The 27,842-nt window shown below is 39.9% G+C and overlaps 2 protein-coding genes across 10 annotated transcripts; both read left to right on the plus strand.

The window, feature by feature from the left end:
- The first annotated feature begins 681 nt into the window (after positions 1 to 681).
- Positions 682 to 18,215, plus strand: LOC101164063 (tetraspanin-1). 3 transcript variants are annotated; one of them, XM_023957760.1, is made up of 8 exons: positions 682 to 837; positions 8,562 to 8,639; positions 11,852 to 12,067; positions 16,370 to 16,444; positions 16,515 to 16,622; positions 16,690 to 16,821; positions 16,901 to 16,993; positions 17,063 to 18,215. In XM_023957760.1, the coding sequence occupies exons 2-8, from the start codon at positions 8,583 to 8,585 to the stop codon at positions 17,120 to 17,122; spliced, it is 741 nt and encodes a 246-aa protein (XP_023813528.1). In that variant the 5' UTR covers positions 682 to 837; positions 8,562 to 8,582; the 3' UTR covers positions 17,123 to 18,215. The 3 variants fall into 3 exon arrangements, with proteins under 3 accessions (XP_023813528.1, XP_004072040.1, XP_023813529.1); XM_004071992.4 differs by lacking the exon at positions 682 to 837 and adding an exon at positions 7,123 to 7,659; XM_023957761.1 differs by lacking the exon at positions 682 to 837 and adding an exon at positions 7,682 to 8,123.
- A 3,201-nt stretch (positions 18,216 to 21,416) lies between these two features.
- On the plus strand, positions 21,417 to 25,420 carry LOC110015526 (tetratricopeptide repeat protein 25-like). 7 transcript variants are annotated; one of them, XM_020705507.2, is made up of 11 exons: positions 21,417 to 21,488; positions 21,719 to 21,847; positions 21,926 to 22,057; positions 22,136 to 22,289; positions 22,361 to 22,422; positions 23,588 to 23,744; positions 23,815 to 24,024; positions 24,099 to 24,300; positions 24,371 to 24,430; positions 25,118 to 25,199; positions 25,276 to 25,420. In XM_020705507.2, the coding sequence occupies exons 2-10, from the start codon at positions 21,740 to 21,742 to the stop codon at positions 25,128 to 25,130; spliced, it is 1,098 nt and encodes a 365-aa protein (XP_020561166.1). In that variant the 5' UTR covers positions 21,417 to 21,488; positions 21,719 to 21,739; the 3' UTR covers positions 25,131 to 25,199; positions 25,276 to 25,420. The 7 variants fall into 7 exon arrangements, with proteins under 7 accessions (XP_020561166.1, XP_020561169.1, XP_020561164.1 ...); XM_020705510.2 differs by having other exon boundaries at positions 21,418 to 21,488; positions 23,594 to 23,744; XM_020705505.2 differs by having other exon boundaries at positions 21,440 to 21,488; positions 21,683 to 21,847.
- The last annotated feature ends 2,422 nt before the right edge of the window (positions 25,421 to 27,842 follow it).

Below are 27,842 nucleotides of genomic sequence, written 5' to 3' on the forward strand. Positions count from 1 at the left end.
TTGGGCTATTTATTTGTTTATCCCTTGTGCTATCCTAGGCACTTTAACATTGGGGTTGGGTCATCTAGACCCACTAGACAGTGTGTTGAACCTTTTTTCTTTAATGATTTGTGATCTTCACTGGTGTCCATGGACTCCATAAAATCCTCTCCACCTTTATCCACCTTTGTCGTGGTAGGGATAACACAGCAATGTATGGGTGGGGTCATCTGGACCCCATAAGACAGCACCAGGGTTGATGCTCGGAGTTGGAATGGGTAAAAATGACACTTTGGGGGTTATTTAACACTTTTTAGTGATAAAGTTGTACTGACAGTGTCAACTATTAAAACCCAAAAGAGTTATGTTAACTCTGAAAATTCCACACTATGTCTTTAGTGTCACCATCACCCTGTGTAGATAAGGACCATATGTTCACTGGCTCAGAGTTAAGATAAAGTGTGTTGCATTAATGCAAAAGTGTTGCATTAACACTTACGTTTTTACTCTATATCTTCTTGAGGTTCTGCATTAGTGTGACACTGAAGAAACCGCCACAGTTCCTGTTTCTGCAGAACATCTCCACTTCAGCAGCTACATGACTGCAGGAAAGAAGCTGTTTTAGACTAGGGGGTGGAGTGTGGGTTGCTTTTCACGCTGTGATGTCGCCTTTCTGGAGGAGGTGTGGGGAGAACCATACTGATATGGCTGGTCTTCATTTAAAGACCGGGACTTGGACTCCAGACTTGGACAGTCAAGTCTCACCAGGACTTGAAGCTTGACATTTGGGACTTGTGAAAAAGACTTGTTTGTTCTTTTTTGTCTCCAGGATCAGGTGAGGAACATCAACTGTTGCAGGTAAGTCCCCACAGGCTGTTTAATGACAACTTCTGGTTATAAAATGTTTGTTTTAACTATAAGTTGCAAGAATTCCATGATAAAGGTATGAAGAACAGTTTGTTTCAACTTGTTTAGGTTCAAAGCTCCACATTACATCCTGCTGGACCGCTTCATCCTCTACCCATCCCAAGTTGTTACAGGTCTTCCGATTTAAGGCACACAGTGGTTTTGAAGGCTTGAAGGAAGTCATGGAATCATTTTTTAGGGGAAATTTGTTGGTGTGCAACTTCTTTGATTCTTGTGCATTTTTTTAAAGACTTGAAGCTTCTGAGGATGAATCTCCACTCCTGATGAGTCAGGAATGAAATCCTTGAGCACTGAGAGTTATGACTCCAAGACTGAAATTAGCACATTTCCCAGCGTCATATCTTCGTAGTCAAACCGATTTGACTCTTTTAGAGTCATTACAATAACAGCAAGTGTAAGGCCTCACAGCCATTTTCCAAATGTAGGTGTTAATGCTCAGAGTTAAAATGCGCAGAGTAAAAATAACTCTGTGGGGATCATTCAAAACTTTTTAGTAACGGTTTGTATTGGCAAGATTCTGGCTTTACAATAAGTATCCTGGTATTGTACTGGAACATTTAAAAAAAAAAATGAAAATAGGACCTAGAAAAAATTCTACCTGAGTATTAATATGTCTTTCATTTTAATAAAATTGTAAAATTACCTTTATTTAATGATCACAATGTTAAGCACTACAACTGTATCTCATATATAAGTTGCTTTTACCCAAGCAAATTCATAGTGCTTTTATTTTGGTAAGTTAAAATGTATTTGTTCTTAAAGGGAACAGCCAACATTGTCTGATTTCATCCATAGAAAATTATAGAATGAATGTGCCTTAACTGATAAGGTTCTAAAAGTTGGATTGAGGAAATAAAGTTTTGTTTATTTTCAACATTACTGTAGCTTCTCCAGTATTTTTAAACAGTTCGGGATCCTAAACGGTGCTTCAAAAATAAGGCAAGGCAAGGCAAGGCAAGTTTATTTGTATAGCACAATTCGTACACAAAGTAATTCAAGGTGCTTCACAAAACAGAAAAATGCATTAAAATCACAATACATCATAGAAATAATCAACATAAAATTTACTTTAAAAGAAAAGAAGAAGAAAAAAAAGATTTAAAAAGAAAGGAAGGAAAGAAAAGTGCAGATAGGACCTTTCAGTCATATACACGGCTAAACAGAAATGTTTTAAGTCTAGATTTGAACATGAACACAGAAGAGGCCTGTCTTACGCCTTCAGGGAGGCTGTTCCAGATTTTAGCTGCAGAATATTGAAACGCTGATTCCCCTTGTTTAGTTCTGACTCTGGGAATCAACAGGAGGCCGGCCCCTGAGGTCCTCAGAGTACGAGATGGTTCATATGGCACTAACATGTCAGAGATGCACTTTGGTGCTCGGCCATGGAGAGACTTGTACACAAGCAGAGCTGCTTTGAAGTCTATTCTTTCAGGTACAGGGAGCCAGTGCAGAGACCTGAGCACAGGACTAATGTGATCATACTTCCTGGTTCTGGTCAGGACTCGAGCAGCAGCATTCTGGATGTACTGAAGCTGTTTTACAGCTCGTTTGGAGAGGCCGGTGAGCAGGCCGTTACAGTAGTCTAACCTACCGGAGACAAATGCATGAATAAGTATCTCCAGGTCTCGCTTTGAGATTATGTTTTTGATTTTGGCAATGTTTTTCAGGTGGTAAAATGTCGCTGATGTTACTGACTTGATATGGCTGTTAAAGTTCAGGTCAGAGTCCATGATTACCCCTAGATTTCTGACTTGATTTGAGGGTTTAAGAGACAGAGAATGAAGGTAGCTGCTGACAATTTCTCTTTGTTTCTGTGGGCCAAAAACAATAACTTCGGTCTTGTCTGAGTTTAGCTGGAGAAAGTTGTCCTGCATCCACGCGCTGATCTGTTGGAGGCAGTGGTTGAGTGAATCCACTGGCCCATATTCACCTGTTGTCAGTGACACATAGATCTGAGTATCATCTGCATAGTTGTGATAAGAAATGTTATTACTGCGTATTAACTGCCCTAGTGGCAGCATGTAGAGGTTGAACAGAAGGGGTCCCAGGATCGATCCCTGGGGCACACCACAATTCAAGCCCATGTAGTCTGAGACACAACTCCCAATTTCAACAAAATATTTCCTGTCTTCCAGATAAGACTTGAGCCAACTTAGGGCAGATCCAGAGATGCCAACCCAGTCTTGGAGTCTGTGCAAAAGGATCCCATGATCAACAGTATCAAAGGCAGCGCTCAGGTCTAGTAGGATCAAGACAGAGACTTTTCCATCATCAGTGTTCAGGCGGATGTCATTGGTTACCTTGATAAGAGCAGTTTCTGTGCTATGATGGGGTCTAAAACCTGACTGGAAAACATCAAACGAATTGTTTAATAAGAGAAAGTCAGTGAGCTGTTGGTAGACAACTTTTTCAAGGACTTTTCCTAAAAATGGCAGATTAGAGATAGGTCTGTAATTATTCAGTACAGTGGGATCAAGACCGCTCTTTTTCAGGAGGGGTTTAATGACTGCAGTTTTTAAGGCCTCTGGAAATATTCCAGATTGAAGAGACATGTTAACTATTTGAGTAATTGATGGCAACACACTGTTCAAGACAGACTTTAGAAATCTAGTGGGTAACACATCAAGGCAGCATGTAGACGAGCTCAGACGGGTGATGGTCTCTTGGACAATTTGGTCAGTGACAGGTACAAAGTGAGTCAGCTTAGAGTGAGTAGGTGGCCGTTGGATAGTTATATGTGTTGTGGAGTTGATGGCTTTTTTAATGCCCTGAACCTTGTCATTGAAAAATACAGCAAACTCATTACATTTGGGTGTACAAACCAGTTCTATTGGTAGCTGGGTTGGAGGGTTAGTTAATCTGTTAAATGTTGTGAACAGGATACGAGAGTTGCTGCTGCAACTTCCAATTATTTCAGAGAAGTACCTTTCCCTTGTTCTGCATAAGATCTGGTTGTAAGCGTACAACTCCCCCTTATACATTTCATAATGAACCTGGAGTTTTGACTTGCGCCACTTTCGCTCGGCTCTGCGGCACTGTTGTTTCTGTGCCCTGACTAGATCATCATTCCTCCAGGGAGCTTTCTGTCTATGTTTTCTCAATTTAACTTTCATAGGGGCAATGGCATCCAGAACATTCAAGATGCTAGAAGTAACAGAATTCAGCATTTCATCAACATTGGCACCAGAGACGTTTTCAGGGTTTATCATTTCTACAAACTGTGCCCTAGTGCTCTCATTTATTTGTCTCCTTTGGACAACTGCAGGGCCAGGCGGTGGTTTGGGAGCAACAGACAGGTCAAAGAATACACAGAAATGATCAGAGAGGGCGACATCAACCACACTGACATTGTAAATAATAACCCCCCTTGTGATGAGCAGGTCCAGAGTGTGCCCTCTGCTGTGGGTGGGGCAACTCACATGCTGAATTAGACCAAAGGTTTCAAGGACAGCATTGAGCTCTTTTGCATTTCTGTCATTGACATTATCAACATGAACATTAAAATCACCTGTAATGACTAGACCATCAAAGTCTGTGCACACAACTGAGAGCATTTCAGTGAAATCATCAATAAAACTTTGGCTGTGCTGAGGAGGTTTGTACATAACTATGCAGAGTAAGGGAGGAGTTTGTTTTAGCTCAATCTTAAAGGACACATACTCAAATGATGAAAACACACCAAATGATAGTCTGCGGGTTGCAATATTATCTCTAAACAGTGCAGAAACGCCTCCACCCTTTTTATTTTCTCGTATTTCCGATTCATGTTTGTAGTTGGGGGGAGTTGATTCAACTAAATAAAGTACAAAAAAAAGAACACACCAATTCTTTCCAGGAACAATACAGTGATGATGAGGCAGCATAACAGGATGAAGGAGACACTTTAATGTGGCGAAGAAGCTTTGTTTACATCACAGTCTGCACTGTAACTACAGCTTCATTTTTCTCAAACGCGTAAGTAAACACGGATTTCACCGCTCATCGCCATGGCGTTGGGCTTTTGTCAGAGCGTTGTACTCATCACTCTGACCCATCTGGTCTCTGAACTAGAATCTATTGCTGGGATGTTCTGCAGAACTTTGGCCCGCTTTGCCGACAGCCTTTTTTCCCTGTGTTTTAGCCGCTGTGCAGCTGCAGTGCTTCACTCGTTCTTATCTGAGCCGCTAGCAACACAGTCCGCGTTTATATCTGATACTGGCAGCAAAATGGCACAGAGTTTAGGTTCGGAAAACATCCTAAGTAAAAACCAAGTAGTGCATGTCTCATAACAACGAAAAAAGCTGCTTCACTGAGACTTTATAGTTATTTTGTGGTGTAGAGCTGCTCAAAGAGGCTCCGTTTTCTCTGCTGCCAACTAGCGTTCGGAGGTTTAAGTGGAAAACAAAAGTCAGACACAGAAGGACCCTCAAAAATAATTGAATAAATATCAACTTGACAGCATTTGAGTATCGCCAAATGAACTATAGCGATATATCACAAAAACGATTTTTTCCATCACCCCTACTTTTTAGAAATAAAAATGTATAGATAGTGTCAACTCATAACACAGAATAGAGTTGTGTTAACTCTGACAAATTCAACACTATGCTCAGTGTCACTTTATCACTGTGTAGAGAAGGACCATATGTTATCTGGCTCAGAGTTAAAACAAAGTCTTTAAGTGTTGCATCAACACTCCTGTTTTTACTGTGTACCTGTATGTCCTCAGTGAAGCAGCCCAAACAACCAAAATCTTTACCGCCAGCAGTTACGAAAAATAAACCGCATCCACTGCTGGCTGGTATAAATGCAATTTGAAACCAGAAATGAGTCCCTGCTCTGAAGTATCGCCAACTTTCACACCCTAAAACACACGTCTTGGGCATCTTGACAAATAGGTTGTGTGTCCTTCTAAGCAACACAACAAACAGAATTGGGATTTTCACAAGGTGAGTGATTAGACATTCCACTCTGCTTTTCAAGCGTTGTCAGGTAAAAATGTCCCGAAATGAATTACATAAATAGATTAAACATTTAATGCAAGATTTGTCGGTTTTCTGCGCTTCACAGATGACGCTAGAGTTTGAACGAAATGTAATAAATGTGAAGTACTGAGACAATTATCGAAAAGTATTAAGTCTTCAGCTGCTTTTACTAGACACGAAACAAAATCTGCTAGTTAAAAAAAAAGAAAAAGATTTGCATTAGTAAGAGAACCGATGTTCCTCATGTGGGTGTGTGTGGAGGCTGTTCTAAAATAAGGCTTTTGGGTGACTTATGATGAAGCTAAGGTTAGTTCTGTTCTGATTAGTAAAGCTTGACTGTAAAATTGCTAAAACTCCCCTTCAAGGAAGTTGAATTCTTTGTAGTTGAGCTCAGGAGGATTTAAAAAGAAATGTGGTCAGTCACTCCAACACGTTAACATTTTATTACAAAATTTTTTGTGAATTTTTATAGAAGTTTTAATTATGAACGCTGAGATTTTATATCCTGACTGTTCTTTTTTCTGTTTTCCATAAGCGTTCATTAAAAGTCTGTAAATAGTAATAATTAAAGTCAATGATAAACTTGCATTAGCTTGTATTTTGTCTAGTAGCATTCCACTTAAGCGTATTCACTGCTTTATGAGGATTTTTAGAAATCAATGTGCTTAATATTCTCACCATGTCATGTTTTTTATAGAAATATAGTCAGTCTGTCAAAGTTTTTAATGCTATTTTCTAAAACATTGGGGAGAAAAAGGGTAGATGTCTCTTACAGACGTTGTCTTTTTTATTACTCTGAACACTTTTAACCCAAGCTAAACGTGAAATCCATCTGATTCGTGCTTTTTTTCCACACTTGAAGGTCTCATATTGGCTCACCTCATTCTTCTGCTTAGAATAAGCCACAACTTTCCATAACTATTTATCTTTCTGCCTGGTCACCGACGTGAAAAATGACCTCACAGCCAAATAAAGGCTCGTTCATCACTTGTGTTTACAATTGGGGAGGTAAAAACTCATTATGCAAACTTTTGTCACTGGAGGGGAGTTTTCACTTGCGATCTTGATTGTTGTGTAGTTTTAAAAAGCCACTTACGATAACTTAAAACTATCTGTTGTAACCTGGTTTCAGTGGTGAAAGAGTGGCCGCACTTGTGTTCATTTGAATGGATGATGAGTCAGCCCACGCCTGAGCGAGGCTCTCCAGAACCCCGGAAACGTGTCTCTGCGTGTGTTAGTGGTAACTTCATTGAGTCAGCATCTTTCTCACAGAGCTCTATTTTTTATTTTTATTTTTTCATAGCTGCTGAGGATATTTTCTGTTTTTGCATATATTTTGACTACATGAGTTAATTTCCCAAGCTGCTGCAGAGAAGCTGCCTCTGAAATCACAGAGGAGGACTGCATCCTGTCAAAATGGAAAATTCTACGTCCTGCTTTTGGGGGGAGGGCTTTTCAAGCCGGACGCAGGTATTCTGTGCAGGTGTAACCAGGGATCCGCCCCCTCCTTTTCACTCCCACTCGCTGGCCTCCAGCTCCATGGTGAAGTCAGCTGTGGTCACACCCACAACTCATCTTCCCTCCCTGTTCGCTTGAACCAGCCGGCAGGCTTTAAATAAGTGCAGTTTGCTGAAAAGGTCTCTGAGCGCTTGTCCTACAGACACCAGAACGGAGCAGCCTCTGGATAATATTTTGGTTTATCTGCCACAGAATTTTGTGTTTCTTTAATATATTTTCAACCTTTTTTTTCACCTGTGACCAACGCAGAAGTCTCACAGCTTTGTTTCAGGTAAGGTAAAAGGGCTAAAAACCTTGACTTTGCTTTGGTTTTTAAGCTGATTAAAATGTTGGTTTCTTGTGAGAGATATGAAAATCCAAATGACAGTGATCCTTTGTCTGCTGAGAGCCACCTGGCATTATTTCCCTGAATGAAGCCCTTTGAGATCTGCTCCTCTGTGTTATGGGTGGAAAGCTTGTTTGTTAGAGCCCAGCTCCACTTTCTTTTGCCTTTCTCTTTTTTTTTTCTTTTTTTAACAGTTTTGCATGTGAGTATTGTTAACACATCACCGAGCTGACTTGTAGACTTCACAGTTCAAGTGCTGAAGCAGGAAAAGCTGTCTTCTGTGAAATGATAGTGGGAGTTTTGGGGGAGTCAAGGCAACTGACAGCATCCCAGTTGTATGATTAACTAGATGAGCTGACTGTAAGACCGTACTGGGGCTTGATGAAACCAACACGCACTTCCTGATCCAGGTGAGTCTGGTAGATGTGGAGCAGCGATATGATGGCAATGTTCACCGCCCACTTATGCTTTGTCACTGTTTTTGTTTTGTCCGACCACACAAAGGGTTAGTGTTCCACACGGACCATGTATAAAAGAAGAAGAGCTGAATAGACTCTGAAACATAAGATAATGTTAGAAGACATGATTTGACATGGTTTATGGGAAGCAGAAGAGGGCAGCTTCCTTCTTTGCTTTGTCTCGAGAAAGGGCTTTTCCCCGTTGATGAATTATTACCTGGATCAAATGTGAAGAACTGAGACGGTAGTTCCCTTCCTCTACTACCAAGGAAACGGCACAGCAAACAGCTCATTTGCAATTCACAATGTTATAGTCGATCCACCTCAGCGTGACGAATTTATGTTCAAACTGAGATGTTTCAACCTGTTTTTATCCCCCCTCCACTACAGGTGAGACAGACCTCTACAGAGATGGGGTGTTTTGGTTTTCTCAAGATTATGATGTTCATCTTTAACGGCATCATCTTCGTAAGTGCTCCCCCAGCTTCCTGTGTTCCTGAGAGCTGTGTCACGAATCATGTGCAAAAATATGCAAATCAGCGGGTTTCATATTTTTTTCCCCTGGAGACTCAGCATGAAATGAGCTTGTCACATCCCAGCGGGATCCATTTGAATGGAAAAAATACTATTGGAATGGATTTTCCATCAGTTTTGAATTTAAAAAGAAAAAAAAAAAATCTTGAAATTGTGATGGTGGGACTGGCTGAGATGAAGGTTACTAGGGGAAAAACAATGCTACACCCATTAATGTTTCTTTTTTAAATTCAAATAATGCCAAAAAAGGAAAAGCATTTGCAAAAAAGTGCCTAAATAAAAATAATTATACCAAGAAGCTAAAAAACAACAGTTAATAGGGTGATGGTTATGTTTTAGGCTTTATTAACGCTGATGTTATTTTAGTAAAACAGGTTTGTAAAGAAGATTCAGAGTCTCAAAGGAATATCCTCTATAAATAAAGGATGTAGTTATAAAAATAATGCTAATCATTTATCAAAAAAAGGAAATTGATTTTATGGAAGTTTGCTGCAGTTCTTGAATTTTAAACTCAGACATATCTTTTTAGACATATTGATAACATTTTTTTATTTTTTGAAATCTCGTAACAGCCAATTATAAACAAAATCTGGAAAATGAACAAAATATAATATGTTAACATAAATGAACGTGTTGAAAGCAGATTGGTTCAAAAAATTTAAAGGAAAAGGAAACTTAAAGGGCTTTAAAATCCAGAAGAAAAATCAAAAGAACAACTAAAGAGGTGGAACGCTCCCGGGCTTATACGACAAGAACACCATAAATCAAAGTGTAAATGAGTAGATTCTGACAATATAAAGTGGACAAATTACAGATAGTGAGGAATGATTGATTGAGAATATAATTTTGGTGTTTTTAAAGGGTTCCTATGGGATTCTTTTCTGAACACAGAGGTCATTGATAAAGAAAATGAAGCTTAAAATGACATTTCTGCGTATTTTGTTTTTCAAATCGCTGTGAATCAGGAGCAGATGAACAAATGTTGGAAAAAGACCGTACTTGTGATGCAGAAATGCTCCAATCCGGTTCATCCACGATAGATCCATGTACGTCTTTGTTTTCCTCGTCTGAGCTGGAATATGGATCAAAACTGAACGGCTGAACAGCTCCAATGTCGCTTACCGTTTTTGTTGCACCGCTAATGTTAGGTTGGGGGTGTGAGGGGCTGCAGGCTAGAGGGAGAGAGTAAACAGCCACCTCTCAGTTGTAGGTTATAGGTACCAGGGGCGGTTAAGTGTAAACTCTGAGCGCGTTAACCCTGAAATCAGGGAAACCCTGGGTTTTCCGTTTCAGAATGGGAGGTTTGTTAAACCAGAGAAAGCAGAGTAAGTCAAACCCGTTTCTGAAAGAGTGGTAACTTATACTCTGAGTCAGTGTCCATGGTTACTTACGCTGTGAACCTAACCTGGTCGGGAGCAGGTTTTATTCTCTAAACTCAAGGTTTCTGCCGGTCCCTTCCCCTTTTTAAAGACGAAGCAGTATCTTTTGCTTTAACCTTCATTGCCCACATGTCCGTCACACAGAGACAAGTGACAAGAATGGCTTGTCCTTTTTTGGAGGAACCAATAGACGAGGAGGCTGCATTAATTCGTAGAGAATTACATTTACGTCGTGCGAGGATTTTGAGACCTAGACTCGATTTTTTGTCATTTCCCCATATGTTTTTGTTTGAGCGTTACCGCTTTTCGTTGCAGTCAATTACATGTATACAATGAAAACAACATTAGATATGTATTGCTATGTAGATGTTTCATATGTCAAATATTGTCAAACAAGCCTACATCCATGACATGCTCAAATTTGACCTGATTGAATTATGTTTTTATACTTCATTTTTAGCTGCTGCCATGTTCTTTTAATTCCTGCAGGATTGCATCTACATGAAAAGGAAATCAGGGACACTGAATTAGATTAATGTAACAATTACTTTTAGGAAACACAATTTGCTAGTACTGCTTACTTTCTTAATCCCATATAAACCTATACCACTTGATCAATACAAGGGTAGACAAAAGTTCACTTTTAAAAACACAATTGCATGTATTAATATTAAACTGACCAACGTTTGCAAGAGGGGAAGGTTAACAATAAAGTCCTCTAAACATTACCGACGTTAAATGCATTTTTCCCCCAGATTGGTTCTGTACACTATGCAGCATTTCATGCAATTACACCAGGAATAACACTTCAAAAGTACACCTAAATATTGCCATTTTTATTTCACACCTTACGCTATTTAAAAAGTTATTACAGCCAATAATTTATAACAATGATTTAAATGCAAACTTAGGCATTAACTTGAGCAGCTATGTTTTCCACGCTAACTGTCTCTGTTTTGCAGATGCAGCGGTGTTGCTTTTCTTCTGGAATATGTGCTCATAGTCACTGTAACTCTGCAGCAGCACGTCAAGTCCAGCTGGCGAAAAATACGCAGACCTCTTTTTTTCCACGGTTGCCATGGTGACTCGTAATATCTGCGCTCCATTGATAATGGCTTCTTTTAGTCACGGTGCGCACGCTTACCTCCGAATCAGTCCACTCAGAGTTGATTGACCTAACTCCGATCAGCTTCTCTGAAACAGAAAACTCAGAGTTGTTAATCTCTCGATTGACCAACTCAGAGTTCAAGTTTAACCTCAGAGTTGGTTGAACCTCCTTTCTGAAACAGGCCCCAGGAACGGTATTTCCCACAACTCAGGGATGAATTTTTAACGAACCCTTGCTGCTCTGCAGAAACTATGTCCTAGAAAACAACATGTTTTTTTTTGGACTAAAAATGTTCTAATTCATTAAAGACCACTAGGATAGCGCCCTTAAAATAGATCAAAAACTGATTGGAGTAGGACTTCAAGGATAGGTGTAATGTCCCCTTTGGATGTAGAGATTAAATTGCTTTTAGCCAGGTGCTCTTTGTGTACACAACTGTAATTTAACAGAAATACCGGTTTAACGGCACAGATCCTCTTTTCATCGCTAAGAGTCTATAAATAGAGTCAATTTGTTTAGCAGGTCAAAGACTGATCTATTCACTTTTTTCCACTCTGAACTTTACAGAAGCAGCTCTTTTTCTGGTCTCACACCAACATACAAATGTGTTGCTGATGTTTGGAGGTTTCTCCTCTTATTTTAATTTCTTCTTCCTGCAGCTTGCAGGTGCCGCCATACTTGGAGTGGGCATCTGGGTGAAAGTGGACAGCAGCTCCATCCTCGGCTTCCTTGGGAAACTTCCAGATGCTCCATCAGAGTTTAATCAGGTCCTCAACGTGGGTTACTTGCTGATCGCTATAGGTGCACTGCTGGTCCTCATTGGCTTCCTAGGCTGCTGTGGAGCCTCAAAGGAGAACAAGTGCATGTTGCTGCTGGTAAGCTGCTGCCTGGGCCTTTACAACATTTTTGTTAATGTCAAAAGCTTTTGTTTTATTAACTTCCCTAGTGCATACACTTTAACGTTGTAGTTATGGATCAGAGATTGTGTTGGAAGGCTTTTTTCTTAAGCGCTATCAACTCCACCAAAAGTCAAGTTTTCTTGTTCAATAGTTTCTTCATATCCAAAACTGATTTAGGATGCAGGATTGCACGTCACTGAGAGGACAGGTTTTTTTTTTTGATAAAGAATAATAACTTTTGAATGACATCTAATCTAATGAAGTTTCAGCTTTTATTTTTTAATTTCCTACAAAAAAAGAAAATAGAGGGATTTTTAGAAGAAGAATTTATGTGATTAAGATGTAGAACTCACAAAAACTGGCAGGTTTAGAAGATGGATCGATCAATGGATAGATGGGTGGATGGATGGATGGAATTATTGAGTCAAGATCAATTCAAAACAATCTCCTCCTTTGATGTTGCTGGAACATGATAAGGAAAAAAATGTTATGTCTCTTCAAGAAAATCAAACTGGTGTCCATTGAAGCAGCAACACTTGTCACGATTTCTGTTGGTGTTGATAAGAACCCAAAAACTCATTATAAAGTGATGAAAGGTCCAGCATATTACCAAAAGTACAAGCTAAAGGGGAGGTCCTACTGAGTTAAGAATTGGATTTCGGGAAACAAAAAAAGTTTTCTACCAGAGGACCAGGGAGTGCATCCAGACAAATATGAAAATTCAGAAATTCTGATGATTGTTCCCATAAAATCCTGTAAAACTTCAAACTAAAACTTTCAAACCATCTACATGGATGGTGCAGAATTTTGCACTACAAGGACAGATGGATACTTGTGTACAAATATGTACATAAAATCATACATGAAAATGACAGCTCATAAAGAGAATAAATACAAGCATAAATGTTCATTTCCAGATCCGTATTTTTAAAAAAAGGTCTTCAATTTGGAGATCCATGACAAACACTATATTAAATTAACTTGTGCCTACAAGTCATTTCCAGACTAATACATGAGAGATTACTAGATATTATTTAAAAGTAATTCTTTATCTTACAATATTAGTTTGCAATGCATTACATGACTTTATTTTGCATTACCGTTAAATTATTTCTTTTGCACAAATGGATTTTTGATGAGGGCTAATATGTGAATCAATGTGTGCTTTAAGCAGATAAAGGATTAACTCTCAGCTTTTGTCAGTTTAGTTCATACGAATGAAGAATATAGGCCATTAGTAAAAAGGGGAAACTGAGATGAAACAGTAGAGTTGGGTCTTTTGTCCAAACTTGTCTTGCAGCTTTTGACACCATCTCAGATTCTTTTTTTCTCTTATCCTCCATGTATAAGATTTTGTTCCACTTCTACGCCGACGACACTCACCTCTACCCAACCACCATCCCTAACTCTACCCTCCCCCCAATTGTTCAAAATGTGTTTTTCTCACAACCTTCTCACCTTTAACTCACCTTTAACTGTCCGATCGACCAAATGGGAAGAGTGCATTTTAAAACACACATTTACAAACATTGATTGTGTGCATAATAATAGGTTTTCATTGATTTCCATAAAGCTTAACAGGAAGTTTGGCTCAGTAATCAAGTTGATAGAAAAGTTTGTAGTGACTTACAATAAGCAGAAAAAAGGTAGTTTATGGCATTTTTGTCATATCTAACACAGTGGGCTTCAAATTTTAACACTAAAAGTGTCACGGTTAGGGGGGCTCGAGAACCGGTAGGACCCAGACGCAGAGACGGGAGGCAAAACGGTTTCGGGACTAGAGGGTTTAATAAACAAACAAAAGGCGCTGCCGAGCAGGATTACAAAACAAAACAAAACTTACTGTGGCGTGGCGAAGAACATGGAACAAGGACACTAAGACAAGAAGACGTAACACCATGACCAGAAGCTAATGGACCAGCACAAGAGGAAGGCAGAGACAAGACTTAAATACAGGCAGGGCAGACAAGACACAGGTGAACACGATCAGGGCAGATGGGGACCAAGGAAGTAAAACTCAAGACATGACAAGACAGGAACCCTTTCAAAATAAAACAGGAAACAGAACCAAACAAGACAGAACAAGAACAAAAGCAAAAACCAAGACAAAACAAACTCAAACCATGACAAAAAGTCTTTTTGGCCAGTTTCTCATTGACGAAAACCAAGCTAGAGCCAAACGCAATGTTTATAAAAATACACTTTTGAAATGTTTTTGGGGCCAGTAATCTTTATAAAATACAGCTTGTAAACATTTTCTACATTTGAATCATAACTGTATTTTTTTATTAATACTACAGCAGCAGCATACACAAGTTCTTTTCAAAATAAAACATACCCTGTGTCAAATAAGATGTTGCTGCTGCATCAGATTTTGTTAAATTAAAATTGCCAAAAAGTCAGATGTGGTATTTTCTGTAATTATAACTTTGATACACCATCATCCTTTTTCTCCTTCTATTTAATATTTAAACATGATAACACTGTTGTAGAATCTATATAAAAAACTACATATATACTGCAATAACATATTATTCTGATAATAAACCCTTCCAACAGTAGATTAAACCTTTTACTATAGTTTTGCTCAGTTATCTGCTATGTTAAGTCTAGACATAGGCTACTGTGTGTCCGAATTCCCACCCCCCTCCTTAACTACTACAAAACTATCTAGTGCAGGACTATCTGGTGTCCTGGATTTTAAAGGTAATTTGGACACCATGCTCACTACAACAAATATGACGACATTGATTTCACAAAATAAAAAAACAAATAAATACAAACATTTTAACAATGAATTTTAATGAGTCCAGAAAAAAATGTTCAAATGCAATGCATTGTGGTATATTTGTTAATCTTGTGAGCATCGATGCATACTGGTTTTTCACAGAGTTTGGAATTTTGGAACACCACTACAAAATGGCAAACGCCCAATATAGTGCACTATAGTGAAGAAGTTCGGACATACCCCTAAATGACTAAACTTATCAGCCGAAAACCATTTAACCAAAACTATTACAAACCCCATTATTTATTTAAATTGTTGCATTTTTTTGTCAAAGTCACAATGGAGGGATAAAAGACCTGAATGTGACTTCCAGACCGACCCCTGCATCACTGCTTTGAACAATGACGTTATGGGCAGTTAGTCTGTAGTTATTCACAAGTTACTGATCATCTAATGAGTAAAACATTGGTCACGTCTCAATGGCAACGAGAACTGAACCCAGTCTCAGATCATCTTTCAGGGCAAAAAGATTGATCCTATTTTGTTTTTTTACATAAATCCTGATTAGCTGTGTATTTATTAGGAACATTTTCTGTTCTTAAGTTTCTTAACTGATGTCGGACTGATTCCCTCTTGCTGTTGGAAGATTCATAAATGTCCTTTTCACAAGTTTCCATACATGAACTACTTTATTTTCTTGAATCTTTATGTTTGAGGCTGGTTTAAACGTAAACTTTGTGATGAAGATGAAGACGTCAAAGTGGATGCTAACAACCGCACTTAAGCTGCATCCGACATTAAATGATGGATAAATAAAGCAAAATAAAATGACACAACAGTCGAAAACTGGTATTTTCTAAATATGATCACATACATGAATCCATCGTGTCTGCATCTTTATTATCTGCATATGTGAAACATTAGAGAATAAGTGGTACAACAATAAATAGTGTTGTACCAAACACATTTGTTTGGTTTTTATTAGCCTTTTAGCTTTTGGGCCACTAACTCAATGGTTCGAGCAGCTGCGTAACCCTTGTGCTATCCTAGGCACTTTAACATTGAGAGTGGGGTCATCTAGACCCACTAGACAGTGCGCTAAACCTTTTATCTTCAATGATTTGTGATCTTCACTGGTATCCATGGATTCCATGAAATCCTCTCCACCTTTATCCACCTTTGTCATGGTAGGGATAACACCTCAATGTAAGGATGGGGTCATCTGGACCCCATAGGATAGCACAAGGGTTAAAGTCATGTGACACGTCAAGACAGGCAGATGTGGTGATCAGAATCCCGAAGTTTTCCAAAATCAAACTTCTTTTAGTGTAACAAAATAAACTAAATGGAAATAATCAAAGTTAGTATATGCATTTTTTTTCTATCTGTGGCCCAGTGCCAAGTGGCCCCTACTGACCGGTACCGGTCCACGGCCTGGGGGTTGGGGACTACTGCCTTTCCCCTACTTGGGTACAGCAAAAATGATTATGTAACTTGTTTTGTAATGAGAACTCCCAGCAACTCCAGTAACAATCAGCTCTCTTCCTCAGTTTTTCATCATCATCCTGCTGGTCTTCATCGCAGAGGTTGCTGGAGCCATCGTGATTCTGGCCTTCAGACCACTGGTGAGTTACGGACAGTAAAGTTGAAAGCAGCATAAAGGGGAGGGGTCTCACATGCACACTCGCCACTCAGGTGGATAACCTGTTACAAAAGGCCAGCGTGAATGCGGTCGCCAGCATCCAGATGGAGTATGGGAAAAACCCTGACCTGACAGGACTATGGAACTCCACCATGACCACGGTACATTACAGGCGATGATGGGCCATCCTGCTTCACAGCCTTTTTCTAACAATCCGTCTCTTCCCAGCTGCAATGTTGTGGGTTCAACAATTACTCGGACTTTAATAACTCCGATTATTACAACAAGACCAAAGGCTACCCGCCGCAGTGCTGCTCATCGCCTCAACCACCGTGCAACCAAACCATGGCTGAAACAAAGGTAAATGTCTCAAATATTCAATCCTCCAAAACCAATTGTTCATCACTTTAGAGTTGATCTCTCTTTTTTCTTTTTTTAGGGAGTGATTGGTTGCTTCTCAAAGTTCAAGAAGCTGATTGATGACAACAGTGTAGTTATAGTCGGGGTGGCTTTGGGAATAGCAGCTCTGGAGGTATGACACCAACTTTGCAATACAAATGTGACAGAGGCCTGCTTTATCAGAAGGTTTTCTCCCCCGCAGATATGTGCCATGGTGGTCTCCATGTTCCTGTACTGCAGAATACGGTCCACGGTTGGCTGACGGCTCAGATGGATCACTAGAGATGTTCATGTCGCCTCCTGCAGTGCCTTTTCTGAAGTCTAGGACAATCAAGAATGATTTACCAAACATTTTGACATTATCAAATACTTCTATTATATAAATGTATATTGTTGAGTTAGTTATTTAGTTAGTTATTTTTCATTTATGGCTGTGGATTAGTGCTGTCCCTCTTCAACTGCAAATCCAGACCCAGGTCTAAACACAGACCTCCTTCTCCATTGCAACTTCCTCCACTCCCCAAATCTGACTTTGTCAAACCCTCGTCTGCCTCTTTAGTGTAGTCCATTAATACATGGATATAAATTTAAAAAAAGGAAGTTTTGTGTCTCCAAACTGTGGAGTTTTGGCATCCTGTGCCACTAAAACAATGAGGCAGAAGCTGGAATTCTTATTAGAGAAAGACGCTCCTGCTTCCAAACACTTTAACTTCACCTGGATGATGAAATACTCACCTTGAAGTTTCACTGAGAAGGACTCAAAAAGATCCTCTGGTTTCTAGACAGAATGTAGATGCAGTCTTTGGTCAACCAAACAAGCCCTAATCATCACCCCTCCACCCCTCTACCCACTGGGAAAGAGGGGTTTCATTGCTACTTTGTCATTTAGTAAAAGGATGCTGATGTTGGAGCTATCCAAAGAGGAGGTTCTAGGATGTAGAGGAGGAGGATATGAAGGTGAGTGAGGAGGATCGAGAGGAGAGGTGGATGATTCACTGTGGCGCCCCCTAATGGTAGCAGCAGAAAGACAGGGACATACTGCCATTCTGCTCTGTGCATCTACACTCCAAACAACATTCTTATGGCTTGCTGAAAGGAAAATAAATCAGATTCACTCATTCTCATGAGTTTATTACAGACAAATAAGTTATGCTTTTAGTTAGTCATATCACGGGTTTAGTGGTTTAGTATATTTCATTTTTTTTTGTACATTTGAGCATTTCTCTGTTGCGTGATTGTTGCATGTAATAAAATGCTTAATTGTTTTGTTTTGTAAAATATTAATCTGGAAAAGGAGTCATTAATTCTTGTTCTAAATGATGTTTTCCTAAATTTTAAAGATATTTGTCACTGGTTTCCTGTGTTCAACTTTATCTTTTAGCCCAATATTACATCACAGTTTTCTCAACGGGCTTCACACCAGTAAACATAAAATAAAGTAGTTGATTGCTAAACTAAACTAAACAGACTAAGCTAACCCTCCTCACTATTTAGGGAATATTTAAACAAAGTAGAAGTTAAAACTTAATCATCAATGGGTCTGTCTCTTTGTTTTTTAACATTTGAAAGATAAAACCAGGATAGAGTTTCTTCAGCCTCCACATCAGACTACAGCCTTACACTCTTATGGAGTTAAAGAAAAAACACTCTTTGAATCTTAATCTTTGAGCTGTTTATGATTTCAGTGCAGCAGATTAATGTGGGTAATTATTATCAGAGAGTGTAAGGGTTTATTTAGACTGGACACATTTGGTTCACTTAAAGTGAACCAGAGTTTATTTTCTCCAAAACAAATTTTTGGAGAATTTTTGAATACACCCAAGTGGACCCTGGTATGGGACCAGGATCTGCTCTTGGACCCATCCTACGAGGTGGTCTCCATACGTTTCCAATCGGACTGAACCATGGATGAATGCAACCTCTTGAAACCACTTTTTTTTTCAATTATTCATCCTCACGTTGCTTTGCCCCACCCTTGTAATTCCTGGCCAATGAGAGAAGATGTCTTTAGTCACGTGGTCTTGTTTACAAGCTTTGGTTTGAATTAGAAATGTTCAGTAGACAGCAGCCTGAAAACAGACCAAGCACAAGGTTCAGGACTCTTCAGGCTGAAGAGCAAACACTGATTAACAATGTGTTAAGAGGCCAGGGTTCAGAAAACTAAGAAGTGGACTTATTAATATTAATATTGCTGGGATAAACAGTTGCAGGTGTGCCTGGGTGCCCTGTCTCATCCTGAACCAGAAAAGGAACAAATACCAAAAGGAACCAGGAGGGGGCAGCAAAGGGGCAAGAACTGTCGAGGCCTGACAAGACGATTGTGTCTGGAGCAGCTTCTGAAGGTCAGCAGTCAGAGTCTTGAACTCTGGTCAGTAAACATCTGGATACCAAACTACAGATGTATTTATGGATTTCTCATCGGCTTGTTGGAATAAACTTTCTGCCGACTTTTATTATCTCCAACTTTATGCATCTCTGATTTCATGGATACTCAACCTTCTGAAGAATGGGCCGCATTTTCAAATGGTTTTAAGAATAAAAGAAGAAAAATGGAACTAATTGATCCCTCAACGGAAACACTGATTTGTTGCCATGGCTCTATAAAAATAACACATAATGAATGACACTGAACAATAAATAACACAATGAAAAACCTGGTGGATAGTGTCTATGAAGCGTCTAATAGTGACCTGTGGAAGCACTTCTTCCTGCAGTGAGAATGTTTCAGTCTCTGACTGAAGGAACTCCTCAGTGCTCCCACAGTCTCATGCAGAGGATTGTCTATGATGGATTTCAGTTTCCGTAAAATTCTCCTCTCACCACCGATAGTCCCAGACTTTAGAGGACATCCCAGAACCGAGCTGGATCTTCGCATCAGTTTGTCGGTCTGAGTCAACGTTTATATGGCAACCACTGTTGTCAATCTGTCAATCAAAGGTTCCAGGTGACGGCCAGCGGGCACCACATGCTTTGGTTGAGGCATCTGATTGGTCCGTTGATAACTTGAACAAGTTGCGTTAAAGAAAAAGAGACCTTGTCACTCTGGCTGCATGACAGAGTGGATCTGTACCAAGACACCGTCAGCACATCACACGTCAAAGACCAAGGAGCTGAACCGGAGGAGCAGTGCCAGCCCCTCAGCCTCCACTGTGAGATGTTGGAGAAAATGGATTCTTTCAAAAAACAGACTCTGACCATCGTCAACCCAATGTTGATTTCCAAAAAGACTTTAACGGCTGAGGAAACCTCAGACCTTTTGATGAGAGCACAGAAAATGTCACAGATGTTGGTCAGAGTTGGTCTTCACCTACTACATCAGGTCCAGGAAACACATTTTTACCATTGAGAAAAAAAGGTATGGAGTGATTTCTGTGCCATTATTCCAAACACAACACCCACTCAGGCACGCCCCCACGTGGTGGCCAGGGGTGGCACTGGCCCCTCTGTTCATAATGATCATAATGTTAAGCACTGCAACTGTGTCTCATATATAAGTTGCTTTTACCCAAGAAAATTCATAGTGCTTTTATTTTGGTAACTTAAAATATATAAAGAGAAGATTCAACATGATTTACACAACAAAATATATTTTAGTATAAGAAAAAAACTCTAGAATGAATGTGCCTTAACCAATAAGGTTCTAAAAGTATGATTGGGGGGAAAAAGTGCTGTTTATTTTCAATATTGCGTAATGTCGCTTCTCTAGTACTTTAAAACTGTTCAGGAGCCCGAAAGGTAAATAAAGGGAAAAAACTAAACACGAATTCTTTCCAGGAACAATAAAGTATGATGACGAGGCAGCATGACAGGGTGAGGGAGAGTTGCTTCATTGTGGCTAAGAAGCTTTTATTTACATGACAGAATGCACTGCAGCGTTGGAACTCCGCTTCCGCTCACGTGGAAGTAAACACGGATTTCACCGCTCATCGGCACGACATTGGCCTTCTTTCTGAGCGTTGTACACATCACTCTGATCCTCTAGGTCACTGATCTAGAATCTATTGCTGGGAGGTTCTGAAGAACTTGCTTGGTGCTCCGTGCATTAGCCTATGAGCCTCTGTGCAGCTGCAGTGCTCCACCTGCTCTTATCTGAGCCGCTACAAAGCACTGCAATCCGCATTTTTATACGATACTGGCAGCAACATGGCACAGAGTTTCAGTTCTGTACCCATCCTAGGTAAAAACTAAGTAGTTCACGTCTCATCACAACAAAGCTGCTTCACTGAGACCTGCTAGTCATTTTGTGTGGTGCAGAGCTGCTCAAAGAGGCTCCGTGTGCTCTGCTGAAAACTAGCGGTCGGAGGTTTAAGTGAAAAACAAGAGTCAGACGTTGAAGGACGCTCATGAATAATTAATTAAATATCGTCCAGACAGCATTTTTTAATTTATACGAACTATAGCGATATATCACAAAATTCATTTTTCCAACAGCCCTAAGTTGAATCATTTCATTGACAGATTCTCCAGAGCCTGCTTACAAGTGGTAGAGGTGTGTACGTCCAACAAGCTCACTCCTGATTGGAGAGTGGTTGCCATAGAAACGTGATTCGACCGACTTTGACCAATCACTGCTTACTGGAATTGTCTGATTCAAACATGGCGGCGATTTCATTTGGTTGGAGCAGGAAGTAAGTCATCGTCTCTGTATGATGTCACACTTAATCGGCCCAGGGTTCATTTACAGTCAACGGTTTCTCTGTCAGTGTTTGATTTACTTTTTTTGCCACATTAGTGTTGTGATCAAATTTAGTTTGTTTTTTTGTGTTGTCATTTTACTAAATAAAAGGCTTCTACTTTGATTTGCTGTTGTTGTTGTTGCTAGGATACCAACTGAATAAATAATCTGGTATACCTGTAGCTAAAGCTTGACTGAGGGAAAATGTCCGACGAAGATCTCAAACAAAAAAGCTTTCTGAACTTGGTATTGACTGGAAGACGGCTTCTTATGATCGAACAATTCCAGAGAGCCAGACACATCTTCACCTCGGTGAGTTTGGCTCCGTTTTGCTCTTTTGTGTTATTCCTTTTAAATGTTGAATGCCTTTGTTTTTTTAAATGTTTTTAGGCACTGGAACTCCAACCTGAGGACAAGGAATGCTTGATAGGACGATCCAAGTGTTGCATGAACGAAGGGCGGCTTCGGAAAGCTCTGCAGGATGCTGAGCTTTCCCTCAGACACGACAAGTCCTTCCCTGAGGTCAGTGTTGGAGCGCAGGCCTTTGCTTTCCCACCCACGGGCTGTCAGTGTGCTTCAGTGTGAGCCTGAATGTTTCAGGGGCTGTACCAAAAGGCTCAGGTGTTGTACAGCCTGGGAGAATTGGAGTTCTCATTGCAGCTCTACTACCAAGGACAACACGTTCGCCCACAGATGCAGTGTTTCGAGCTGGGAATTCAGAGAGCGCGGGATGCCATCGAAAACTCTGTTGGCAGTAAGTGAAAAAAAAAAACCTATATATTTTCATGGCCTACATTTTAAAGCACACTGTTCTGCCTCCTGCAGGTCTGACTAATGTCCCACTGAAGGTTGGGGGAGACCTGTCTTTCCTTGAGAACATGGAGTTGGTGAGCGTAACAGTTTGAACAAACATGCTGAAGGTCTCTCTCCGATCGTCTTTGGAGCTGTTTTAAAATAGTTTTGATCAGAAAACCTGTGTTTTCTAGGACATAATTTCTGCAGAGCGGCAGCAAAACATCAGAAATTCCCTACTAAATTTTTAGCGGGACCATTGACGTGAAGCAACCCCACCACCCTTTCCGTCGCCCATCTGTAACGCTAGCTTACAGCCCTTCACTTGTGAAGTTCGATTTGTCCGCCCATAAATTTGTACTTATAATAAGAGATTTGGGTGTCTGTAAAAATGTTTCACAACTGTAGAAAAGAAAATGTCTGTGTTGTAAAAAGTTGTCTATGCCAGGAGAAAAAAAATCCACATGACGGAGAAGCAGATAAGATGAAACGGTGGAAGACACCTGAAATATGATTGATGTATTTCATTTGGACACTGCAACTAAAAAAAGACGGGTTGATCATTATTATTTTCAGGATTTTGTTTTTTGTAATTTCTAACTTGTCCTGTCCAACAGCTGAGCAAACTGATCAGAGCTGAATCCTCTTTTAGTTAGAAAACAGTTTTACAGATGCACAATTCTTTTATTACAGGCACGGAACGTTTTTCCAGACGGAAAATACTTTTGCCAAAATACTTACTTTGTATTCATACCCCCCCACCCACCCCCCACCCCAAAATTACTGGTGCTACAAAAATGACGAGCAATATTGGAGCTATCTAGCCGAACAGTGTGGATCCAGATTCCAGACTCAGACGAGGAAAACAAAGACATTTTCTGCAAGTGAATGCATCGGAATGGAGTGGAGCAGGAATTTTGTGGTGCGCTTGGCGTAGTTTTTACGTCACACATAGGATCTTTTTCAAACAGCGGTTTGATTCTCAACGATTTGAATCAAGAAACACTCAGAAATGCTATTTTGAGCCCAATTTTCTTGATATATGTTCCCCATCATCAGAAAAATGCTAAAACCACGTGATAAACTGTATTTAAACTGATGAATACAAGCAATATACTCAAGCTTGTGTTGTTACCCTGTCAAAAAAGTTTTATCCCTGTCAGCTTGTTTGAAATTTACAGACAAACATCATATTTCTGCAGTTTGAACCGGTTGCATACGATGTTAAGGCCGACTCTCTGCTTGTGTGTTTTCTGTGAGGTAAAGAGGACACATCCAATCAAAATCATCCAGAATCTGATGAAGGAGGAAAAGACGGAGGCTCCAGAAGTCCCCAAGAAAAAGCAAACGACCCCAAACCTGTTGAAAGATTTCACTGACCCCAAGACGTTTCTGGCAGATTTGGTGAAACATGGAGGTACAGAGCCACATAGCTTCATGTGAAAAAGAAAAAAATGTTTTAATCATTTCTACTTAATGAATTACAGATTTGATGAAGGACAAGACAAAGAGCGGAGAAGAAGTCAAAGAAATCGTTGAGGATTTGCTCATGTCGGTTAACACTTACAAAGAGATCTGTAATCAGGAAAACATGGTGGCCCCTCCAGAGAAGAAGCCTCAGCAACCGGAGGCTGAAGGACTCACAGTCTCTGAATGTGAAGAGTTTCTGCTGAGGAGCTTTTGCGAAATAGTAGCAGGTATCAGCCCAGGCTGCAGCTTTCTGCCGGTCGTTTCAGTGGGAAAAAGCTTCACTTCTTCTTTTTGGTTGTAGAACTGAAGTCTGGAGATGAAGAAAGTGGCCTGAAGAAGGCGAAAGGAGTCGTGAAGTTTGTGCAGAGGCGATCGGAAATGGAGCTTCCTCCTAAAAAACGGGTTCTTTGCAGTTTGGACGGTTTTATTGGAGATGCTCTGCTTTGTCGCAGAGCAAACGAGATGGAGGATCGTCAGAATGATCACGACTTGACAGAGCAATGGTGAGGAACGAAGGAGTGGAAGTTTATGTAAGCGGACAAAGAAAAACTCCAAAATCCGTGTCTCCAACAGCAAACTTCCAGAGGCAAAGTCCAGAGCTGAGGGGGGGAGCCTTCAGGAAACAGCTGAGCTGTAAGTCAATGTTTTGAGAAATCAATGGCAATTTCAGGGAACACCTGGGGGTCCTGGCCTGGGAACACCTGGGGCAGGGGTCGGCAACCTGAACCTCTCAAAGAGCCATTTGGATCAGTTTCCCACTGAGAGGAAAGCACAGGGAGCCGCAACACAAGGGGTGTTAGAGACAAATGTTTTTGCAGATATGTCGCTTTTGTTTATTTGGCAATACTTTTATTGATTCAAAATGCTGTCAGGACATTTATTTAATAATTTCTTTGAATTATTTATGAGTGTGATGTTTCCTTTGATCTTTTGTCCATTTTCCACAACCTTGAATAGACTTTTCTGTCTGTCAAACACCCAGAGTTCAGATGAGTGAGATGATGGAAACAAATTCACTTTGATGCAGACTCCTTCGTATTTTTTCCCCTTAAATTCCAGTAAACCCAAGACAGGATATTGATTTTATGGATGACAACTATTATTGTTTATTAAGAAGCAGCTGTTGGTTTGTTGCGGGTCTAGAATCATCAGCAGTGAGTCTAAGCCCCGCCCCCGCCTCGTGTTTTCCCCCGTGTGCGTTCTGATGGCAGTCAGAATGTAATAGTTGGGATTTAGTCCAGTCAAAACATTTCCTGCTAAAACTCCACACATAGTTTCCTTATTGTCAATCATTTTTCTCTTTTCTTTGTCTTCGCGAAGCTTGGAATCGTGAAATCCTCAGTGTCCCACTATGAAAAGCGTTTCCAAAGAGGACGACTCCGCCCCAGAGACCATCCAGAAGGTTTCCTCTGTTTTTCCCCTTTAGTTTCTTTTGTTCCTGATTACTTTTGTTTTAACTCCAAACATGATGATTTCAGGCTCTTGATGAAGCAAAGCAACGCATCAGAAACTAGGATTTCTACCGTGGATGTCTCCGAAAAACCACCAAACACCAGAGAGAGAGAACCATCAATTAACACTTTTATTGACATTTAAGTAAATAAAAGTTTTTTTTATGAAGCATGTTGTGGTGTGTTAATCAAACTGTATACATTAATCTACAAAAATCAGAGAAAATTCATCAAAGAGGACCAAACGTTTGTTCTTGGAGCTCAAAACTTCCTTTGCATCTGTAATCTGCAGATTCATGCTGCAGAATGGTCTGCAGTCATATAAAAATGTAACATTTTATCAACCTTATAAACAGTTTTTTATGTCATACAATGTTCTAAAATCTGTTCATCTCAGTGTTTGGTGTGCAGCAAATTTCATAATGCAATCCAGAACTGAACATTTTTGTGTATGCCCCTCAAAAAGGTTCATATTCCCACAAAATAGAGACCTACTCACATTAAAATTGTGTTTTGAACAGTTTTTGGGGCATTTTTCTGATTATGCAGGAAATGGAAAAAGAAAATTAAGATTAATATTGCAGTATTTCTTCAAATTGTCATTTTTGGGATAATTGTAATTGAAAAACCCCTGGGAACGCTTTCACAATCAGTTTAACCCTTGTGCTATCTTAGATGACCCCACCCTTACATTGATGTGTTCTCCCTACCATGACAAAGGTGGATAAAGGTGGAAAGATTTCATGTAATCCATGGACACCAGTTGTTGTTTCCCTTTTGGCTTTTCCCATCAGGGGTCGCCACAGCAAACAAGTCGCATGGTAAACTTGGCAATGTTTTACGCCGGATGCCCTTCCTGATGCAACCCTCTCAAAGCAACCGGGCTTGGGACCAGCACAGAAGTAGAGAAGGGAAGAGGGAGCAGCCCAGAGTCGAACCCTGGTTTCACAGATGGAAGGCACCGCAAACCAGCACGAGCTAAACCGGCTCCCGATCCATGGACACCAGTGAAGATCACAAATCATTGAAGAGAAAAGGTTCAGGGCACTGTCTAGTGGGTCTAGATGACCCAACTCCCAATGTTAAAGTGCTTAGGATAGCACAAGGGTTACAGATGATTAGAGTGGGACTAAAAAAAAAAACTTAATTGCTTTGTAAAAATGGAAACCACCTTTATGTTTGTTGTCAGAGTAATTTTAGTGACAGTTTTGTGTATTTAATTTATATTACAACATTAGATAGAATAAAGTGTTTCTATAAGATGAAAAGACGTAAACTGTGACTATTCCTCAATGGAGCGCGCTCTTGAACGCATTTCTCACCCTTTCAAAGATGAAAGAACTTTGAACATTCAGGATGAGGACAGAAGAAGAAAATAAATCCACAAAAACAGTAACAGGAAGTTAACTCTATAAATTTAGATGGTGCAGTAATTTCAAGCTTTTAGGGAACTTGGTTTTGTTTTTCTTTTTACTTAATTAACCATGGAGTGAAATATTCACCAGTTAAAAAACAATGCTGCTAAAAATTTCAGCTCAGAAGCATTTTGAAAGCTGACTGCAGTACCGGCCGGTGACACTAGAGGGCGATCTAGGAGGAGCCACAAATGACTGCACTTCAAGTACAAACAGGGGGGTGTAGATAATAATAGAGGGGCAGGAGCCCAACGTTAAAACAGGGCAGCATGTGCACTTTATTGTAAATTGAACATTGAAACATGGACTTTGAAAATAAAAAACCCCAGCATGATAGAAATAACCTAACTGTGAAAATTAAAGCTGCAGGCAGCACATTGTGACCTGCCTTATCTGCTGCAGACTTTCCCGCCGCCTTTCGACCTGCGATGTTTGATCTGCTGCTAGACACGCCCCTCACTTTCTCTTTCTGCCTCTGGCACCCTACATGAGACAAATTTATGAAGAAGAAAAAACCTTTTATTGGTTTTATCTCCATGGCAACCATTTTAATTATTGGTCGCCTGAGGGTGACGAACAGGTTTGCGTAATTTTAAGAAGAATCTGGAAAAGTACATTTTTAAAGTTTTCCCTGCTACAAAACTTTGTATTAACCCCGCCCACATTCCTAATATGTTCATGTCGTATGTTGTACCATTTTGTTCAGTTTCAGCCAAGGATTCATGTATAACATTTTTACAATATTCCAGAAAAAAATATGTGAGTAACAGAGGACACTTTAAATTTGCAAAAGGCATAAAAAATGTGGTTTTTATGGGAGAATTCAAGGTGGCGGCTTCTTCCCAGTTAAAAACCAACCAAACTTTGGTTGTGGTTCTGGACTTAACATGGTGCCGTGCGTGAGAATTTCCCTTGGATGGAAGATCGATTGGACAAAAGTTTTCTGTCCTCATGTTGTTGGAAAATGTGAAAAATCGCCAAACTTTACACTTTTCTACAAAATAGCTGCCAAGCCATAGTTCTGTCGCCATCCCATAATAATTTCAAAACTTCCTTTGAATATCTCCTAAATGTGTGCTATGGTTTTGTCACTTGATTTTGAACAATTTTTTATAATGCCTGATTAATTTAGTTTTGCTCACTGTGCTCAAAGGTACATAAGAAAGAAGAAACGTGGAA

This window comes from Oryzias latipes, chromosome 8 (genome assembly GCF_002234675.1).
Source record: "Oryzias latipes chromosome 8, ASM223467v1".
Taxonomy (NCBI): domain Eukaryota; kingdom Metazoa; phylum Chordata; class Actinopteri; order Beloniformes; family Adrianichthyidae; genus Oryzias; species Oryzias latipes.